This window comes from Onychostruthus taczanowskii, unplaced genomic scaffold (genome assembly GCF_017590055.1).
Source record: "Onychostruthus taczanowskii isolate IOZ18803 unplaced genomic scaffold, ASM1759005v1 scaffold42, whole genome shotgun sequence".
In the NCBI taxonomy this organism is placed as follows: Eukaryota; Metazoa; Chordata; class Aves; order Passeriformes; family Passeridae; genus Onychostruthus; species Onychostruthus taczanowskii.
The window spans coordinates 242,184-249,891 of record NW_024501682.1 but is presented as its reverse complement, the minus strand read 5'-3'; the positions used below and the strand labels follow the sequence as shown (position 1 = coordinate 249,891).

Here is a 7,708-nt window from a genome sequence, read left to right as displayed (position 1 = left end):
GCGGGAGCGGCGGGGGCTCGGAGGAGGAGGAGCAGCGGGACGGCGGCTCGCTCTTCCTGGTGAACAAGAGCGGCTTCCCCATGGACGGGCAGACCTGGGAGCGGATGTGGGGCCACGTGGAGCGGGTGCACCCCGACGGCGGTGCCGTGGCGGCGGCCATCCGGAGCGCCGCCCGCCTGGCTCGGGTAAGGCGAAGCTGCCGTGGGTCCCCTCGTGCGGGAGGAGCGGGTGACACCGAGCCCGAGGTCGGGGGCCGGCGGCTGCCGCCTTCTGTGCGCGTCGAGCGGCCGGGGAGGCTCCAGGGCCGGGTGCGAGGGTGTGACACCGCAGCCCGGAGGATGCTCTCGGGGCGCAGGGGAGAAGGGTGCACTTCTGCGTCTGCTGTGCGAAAGCGCTCAGAACGGAGTACGGGGGCTGCGGGGTGCTCAGGGGCTGCAGTGGGTGTCCTGGAGAGCAAGCAGGAAAAAAATCACTCCTTTTTGCTTGGGGAGAAAAAAACCCAGAAAACAAAAGTTAAAAGAAATCTTCGGGAACTGAGTGAAGCAGTTTGTGCAATTTAAAGCAGGTTTTTCTTTTGCTTTTGGAACAGTAGGGTTTCCTTAAGCACAATGTTGCTCCTCAAATGTAACAAGGGATTTAAAACTCAGACATTTATTTTCCAGTATGTGGAAAGATTCCAAATGCTTTTGTCTGGTACGTTCCTCAGTACAAGCCCCAAATAGCTCTGTCTCACCCAAGTCTTTTTCCTCCAGACAGCAAATAAAATGTTGAGGTCTGCTGTTGTTGCAAGGCTTCTTGACACTGTGCTGTATTACTGATCACAATGTCTTTAACACTGTCTGCTTTGGCAGACTTTGAGCTTGATTCCCTCCTCACATCAAGCAGCATTAATGTGAGCTGACCGCTGAAGTCTGGCTTGGTTCGTACCCCTCTGCGTGCTGGGGTGAGATGGTCGGGCTGCTGCTGTCATGGTCCAAGCTGTCATTGATACTGACATGAACCATATGCCTGTTCTTTTCGTGGAGTAGAAAGGAAATTTTGTGCACAGTTGAAATCTTGTTGTGTAGGGCTGTATTGGGAAGGTGCTTGTCAAATAAGCTGCAGGCTGAAAAGGCCTTTCTTCTCTCTTCTGCAATGCTCAATCCAGGGCAGGTGCAAAAGGGACCATCTCCCTCTGCTCTCCTTGTGCTGGAACCAGCCTTTGTTCGGATGGGGGAGCATATCTAACTAAAGAATAATCAGGTTATGCTGAGTTTGTGGTTTCTTGGTGTGGTTCATCTTGTGCTTACACAAGCACTTGAGGTGGAAATGAAGGGGCAGGGACTGGGCAGAACTTCTTGTTTCAGCAGCCTGACCAGCTTATGCCAGTCTAGATGGCCTGCAAGCCCATTTGGTGTTAAGAGATGGCAAAGCATGCGCTAGACTTGACTTTCATCCTTTACTTCCCAGCTCTATGTAACTTTTACTGGTGACACCTGTGGTGACTGACAAAGCATCTGGTGAGAGACATGCTAGTGGCTCCAGTGTGCCGGTCTGCATACTGTATTCCTGTGGGAATGTCCCAGAGAGCATTGCCCATGGCTTCTTCCTCAGTGCCACAGCTCTGGGCTCACTCTCTGTAGCATGTGTGGAAGCTGGGCAGAATAAAAATGTTTTGAAATCTGCCTGGCCAAATCATTCGATGTTGATGATCAGTGCCCAGTGCTGTAGGAGTTGTACTCCTCCTGTACTCCCCAGAAGCAAAATCCCTGTTACAGTGATTAGTTTCTTCAGGGGCTGGAGGACCTGGTGCCCTCTGTGACTAAGTAGCTCTTGCTGGCTAAGTGTGGGACTTCTGGGGTCAGAGAGTAGTTTGAGGACTAGCTGATTCTTATTAGGACCAGCACAGTTCAGGGGAGCAAATCTCACTTCACCACTGAAGGTTAGGAGCAGGGTTTTTTTGCCACAAAGTGGTAGTGGATTACCAAAGTTGTGATGGTAATTTCTGGGTCAGAGTAGGGATGTGAGTGGAGACTTGTTCCTTAAATGGTGGTACAAATTATCTTAATTGGCTTGTGCTGCTGGGTATGTGTCACCCTGCAAAAGACCAGGTACTGCTGTTTGGGAGTGGTGAGGGAAACTTGTGCCTGTGAGAAGACTTGTAATCTGCTTGCATTGGTGGTTGCTTCAGACTGAGTGAGTGGCATGTGCAACTGCTCCATTTCTGCATCTGATCTGTTCTTAATCCCTAGTGATGGGAGAGAGTTTTCATACCCTCTTCAAGAAGCTCCACTTGATTGCTCTAATCATCTTGGCATTAGTCTCAGCAATCATACACGCAGGGTGGTAAGTAGCTTCTGACTGTGTCTGTGAAGTTGCCCTTACTGGAACAAATGCAAACTGCAGAGGTGCAGAGCTGCGTCTCTCTCAGGAGGCAGAGTCCTTACAAAAAGCTGGCTTGTCTGCAAGGGCACTTTTGGAACCTGTGGGGTCCCCACCTCTGTCTGTTGGCTTGAGCTCTGTGAATAGTGCAGGCTCACTGTTTGGAAGGGCTGTGCAATCCTTTACCTGTTCTGTGATCTTGAAGGTACTTGAAGATTGTAATAAATTAAACCTCTCAGCAGCTTTGAGGACTCTTGCCTGTCAGCTTCATCTGTGCTGAGTAACAGTGTGCTTGCAGGGGGAGCTGGTAGAAAATGACTTTCTGGTCACTGAGACAGTGGAATCGCCAAAATGAGTTTCACACAGGATGTCAGTGGTGAAGTGAGACTACAGCATTTCCAGCCATGGGATGAGTCTCCAGCTCTGCCACGTGGTCTCGCACTGCAGCAGCTCTCCTGTCTGGAGCTGCTATTCTTTGGAAAGACTGATAGAAGGTCAAGGCTTTTCATCTGACTCGTCTCTGAATTTCACTTGCTTTACAAATTCATGGTCTGTAGTGCTGTGTCTGCATTTCGTCTTGCCATCCATGACTTCTTGCCTGCTCCTTGCTGCTGTGGATGCATACCAGGAGCTGGAGGGCTGCATCCTCAATCACAACAAAGCTGTGCTTTCCTGCACTTGTATTGTGCAGCCCTGGCTTCTGCTCCATGCTGGGTGGATGCCCAGGATCAATCCTCCTGCAGCTGGGGCAGGAATCAGGGAGGGGAAAATGTTTGGGAGGAGTGGGAGTGGCATGTGGCTCCCCACTGCCTGGCCTGGCTGGCAGCATGGTGTGTGTACTGCCTGCCCTGCGCTGGAGAGAGGAGAGCAGTGCTGCCCTGTGTGGGCTCAGGCTTATGGATGCTTCTCCCTTCTTGCCTGAGATCTGGAGGGGCTTGAGCCTCCTGGCTCAGCAGGCCTGCTGAGGTAACTGGAATGTTCTAGCCAGTGGGAAAACTCTGGTTCTCTTTTCTAGGCTATGCTCTGGTATCTGACGCCATCATCCTCCTTGGATAATGTGATCACCTACCTTGGAGATTGGGGACACCTCATTTGGAGTCTGAATCTGTCCCCTCTGGTGAGAGTGGCCACTGTGGGTGTCAGGAGGGGCTGTGTCTATTCACACTGGTGCTATCCTCATGGGATGCTATCTTGGGTCCCACAGCAGGGTGAGGGCTGGGAAAAGGATGAAATCCCCATCTCTGCAGCAGCCAGACCCCTCGCTGGCTGGGGCTCCCATTGCCTCGGCGTGTTGTGTAAGTGCAATGCATGCATCTAGAACTTCTGCATCTTTGAAGCAAAGGACTGAGTGTATTGGAGCAGAAATGGCCACCCCAGGAAGGTGTGACAGCCCTGCCATAATTCCCTTTGTCAGCTCCTTGCTGCTTCTGGAGCTTGAGCCTTATCTGGTGTGTTGAGTCCAGGTGTGCCTTCGTGCTGGAAGGGACAGGTGAATAATTCATCCAGCCCAAAGGGGCTGGGTGAGAAAGGAATCTGTGGAACCAAAAAAAATGCCTCTAATGAAGAGCTTAGGAAAACTGTGATTAGGAAGTGCTAATGAGTCTTGCTCTTAACTCCCACTGGTGAGAAGAGAAAGCCCATGTGTGCAGGTGTGCTGGCGCCCGCCCCTGTAGCACTGGGATGGCGGGGGCGAGCTGGAAGCCTTGCCATCTGCTTGCCACTTACAGTATATTTCTGTGTGCCAGTAGTGTAGCAGTCTCTGGTTTGGTGTTTTTCTGGTTTTAAGTACTTCTCCAAGGTGCATTTACTGTTTCACTGTAGTAACTTGCTGCATGTAGTAAATTCTGGGTTTTGTTGCCTTGGGATTCCCGGTGCTCATTTTCTGAAAGCAAAAACACAATCTTAACAGAGGTGGGAACTGGAGGGGAAAGTCTTTGTGACAGAGATGGCCTCATACCATGTGAACTGGCTGCTCTTATCAGTAATTGCTGACTTAGAGTGTATTAAAGACAGTGACATGTCACTTTATGAGCTTTAAACTATGGTTATGGCAACATGGTCCCACAGATGCTTTTCTTTGCACCTTGTCACAGCTGCCCAAATTGCTGGTTCCTGAATATGAATCTGCATTAATATTCAACTAAACTGCTTCCTCCACTGTGTGAGAATTGTGCTAACTTCTTTTTAGCCATGCTGCCCACTTTAATATCTGCTGACCCCATATTTTGCAGTCTTACCCCTGAAATAAGTGTGTGACATTCATATTTTCCTATTGTGTTTGCCCAGGATTTTTCTCTTGGGAAGCTGCGAAACCTCAGAAAAAAAAGAAAACCAATAGTTGTCTGATTTGCTTCTCCTGTGTTTTACTCCTTTGAAATGTGTTTGGAGATTGTTTACCATCAGGTGGTTATTTCACTGGGTTTCTGATGTGAATTGTTTCGACTTATTGGCCAACCAGTGCCAAGCTACGCTGGGACTCTGGAGAGAGTCAGGAGTTTCGTTATTATCTTTTTAGCATTCTGGAAGTATCCTTTCTGTATTCTTTAGTATAGTATAGTTTAGTATTCTTTAATATAATATCATAAAATAATAAATCAGCCTTCTGAAAACATAGAGTCAGATTAATCATTCCTTCCAACGTCGGGACACCCCGCAAATACAATATAAGTGGACTTGGGACAAAGCTGTGCTGCTTTCCTGCATGGCTGCAGGATCAGGAGCCAAATAGCTGTGGGGATTAAGTGTGGATTGAGGGCCTGCCTTCTTAAAATGCTTAGGCACAAGCAGATGTCTTACGAGATTTTGGAAAAATCCCATTATGTTGCCAGTCTATATCTTTAAGTGTCTTAATGTCATTAAATATTTGGGTCCCAGGTGGTCTTCTAGGTGCTGTGCTCTCCCTCCCCAGCAAGCATGCTGCAGACATGTGGCAGATGGGAAATTATGCAGCCTAGGATCCTTGACTCCTTTTATCTTTCTCTTGTGGTAAAGGAGGCCAGAAGTTAGACTTGAAATGGCTTTCTGGGGGAAGGAGAACAGCAGAGTCAGTAGTGGGACTCTGCTCATCCAAACTGCTCTGTGCTGGGGCGGGGGATGGAAAGCATAAGCTTTCTGTGCTGGACTGCCTGCCTGCATCGGTGGTGTTTGAGGGATGCTGGCAGCTCTGATGATCAGCCTGCCATGGTCTCTGTGCAGGGAAGGGCTGGCTCTGCTGCTGGGGCAGCCCCCGTGGTCAGCAGGATGACTTTGCCTGATGCTGGAGTTCACGTGCGGCTTAAGCCATCTGTGCTGCCGCGTTGTGTTGCACTGAGCACATGCCGCTGCTCAGTAAATCACTTATCTGCTCTGCGGGGAGCCGTGGCTGTCTAACCTCTTTATCTGTTTCCTTGTGTCCAGCCCTCAGTCCCGCCAGTGCCAAACTACAAGCTCTCCATGTCAATCCCAGAGTGGCTCCAGGCAATACAGACCTACATGAAGATGCTGCAGTATCCTTCTCCAGCGCGTGGTCTCTGGAAAGAAAGCTGACTTGTGCCTGGTGTGAATTAACAGAGCTTTACTGAAGCTTTAGCTGGTTGCGAGGGCTTGGGATCATTTGGGGGTAAAGGGACGCCTCCAGGGATTTGTGATAGCATCAGCAGCACTGAGCTTGTCATAGCAGTCCTCTGGGAGATGTAATTAACTTCAAATTATACTGAAAAATTTAACTGAAGTGACATTGGTGGGAATAGAGGTGCTTATGTTGATGTATGAGGATATTATGATCGGATCATGATGCCTGGAGAAATAATATGGCATCTTGTCATAAAGCGACTAAGAGAGAGCCAGTGTTGTGGCAAGCCCTTTCTCCCTCTGCCTTGGCAGTCCCTGTGGGTTCCCTGTGTACTCAGCCTGCAGGCAGTGCTTGTCACTGGGGTGAGGGACACAAGCAGCTGTCCTGACCCCAAGGTGGGCAGGCTTGCCTGTGACACAGGAACTGACCAAAGGCATCTCCCTTCCGTATGTTCCACCTTGCTTGGGAGATTCATCAGGGATCTACACATCTGTCTAGCCTGTCTGTCACTGCCCAATTCCTGACTTTCCATTGCTGACATATAATTTCAGAGAAGGTTACTGGCCCAGATGTTGCTCTTCTGTTTCCCTTTTTTTCTGAGCTCTGCCTTCTTGTGTGTGTGGGGAAACTGGGGGGATGAGGAATGAGTGTAAAGTGCTGGTAAGGATTAAGAAGGATATAATAAGGAGGCAGCTGGAAGAACATCCAGAAATAGCAGGCGCATGGAGTCGTGGTTGGGATCAAGGCGCAGCCGGGCCTGGAGCTGCAGCAGCTGCCGTGGGCAGGGGGGCTGGGGCCTGCCTGCTCTGCAGGGGGACGGTGCATTTCTCTTCTTTATGGCAGCCACTTGGCCAGGACAAGAGGCTTCTTCCTCGCTGGGATTGTGCCAGACAGGATACCATGTCATACAGTGCTCCAAAAATTACATTATCCCCCACCTCCCCCTGTAGTGGTTTTGAAATCCTGCATTCTGCTATGGAGCAGGCCTTAGGCACAGGGTTTGGATCTGTGTTCAGAAAAGCTTCAAAGTGGGCTGGGGAGCAGCGTCTGGCTTCCTTTGAGGGCTGGAGGAGGATGTTTGCTTTGTGCAGAGCACCCTGAAAGGGCCTCATGAATTAGTTTTGAAGGCAGGAGGGGGAAGTAAAGCCTTGTTTGTGAAGAACTCTGAACTCTAATTGAAGTCAGTTCAGAGCATCCTGGTGAGAGCTGGAGTTTTTATTTAGGCGATGGTTATCCATCCAGCAGCTGTGCTATTTATGCCTTGCAAGCAACTCTTAGCTTCGATGGGGTCACCTGCTTGTGCCCTGGTGTCTGCCTTGCTATCACCGGTTTTACTGGCATGCGCAGTGTGAGGGAATAGAATTTAGGTACTAGATTAGGAAAGAGATTCAACTGGAAAAGTAACCTGTCAAAAATAAGGGCAGTGTGATTTTTTTTTTTAACTTAATTGGGTTTGTTGTTTTGTTTTTACTGAACAAATTGTTTTCCTGCTCTGATATACTGTGTTGCTACTTGAACAGAAATGCTCAAGGAGCAGGGAAGAGGCTGCTTCTATTAATGCTGCTGTGTGACAGCCTATGCTTCTAGGAAAGTAGTGCTGAGATTTGGTTGACTATCTGCTGGCATCATTTGTGATGAACTTTTCTACTATTAGTGTTAGGTAATGACCTTGACTTCCTGGTTGTTTTCATTTCAAGAGCATTGCATTTTTTAGAGAATGGTTTATATTTTCTAAGTGTGAAGGGATGCACCTGCAATGGTTTTGGTTGACAGGTCACAGGTGAGCCATGAGGCTGA

General features: G+C 49.3%; 1 protein-coding gene across 1 annotated transcript in view; it reads left to right on the top strand.

The window, feature by feature from the left end:
* The first annotated feature begins 7 nt into the window (after nucleotides 1–7).
* VASH2 (vasohibin 2) overlaps nucleotides 8–7,708 on the top strand; it is a 35,611-nt gene continuing 27,910 nt past the window's right edge. The window contains exons 1-2 of the mRNA XM_041413537.1: nucleotides 8–185; nucleotides 5,758–5,846. Of these exons, the coding sequence (XP_041269471.1) occupies nucleotides 81–185; nucleotides 5,758–5,846 (194 nt within the window). The 5' untranslated portion in view covers nucleotides 8–80. The remainder of the gene's footprint in view (nucleotides 186–5,757; nucleotides 5,847–7,708) is intronic.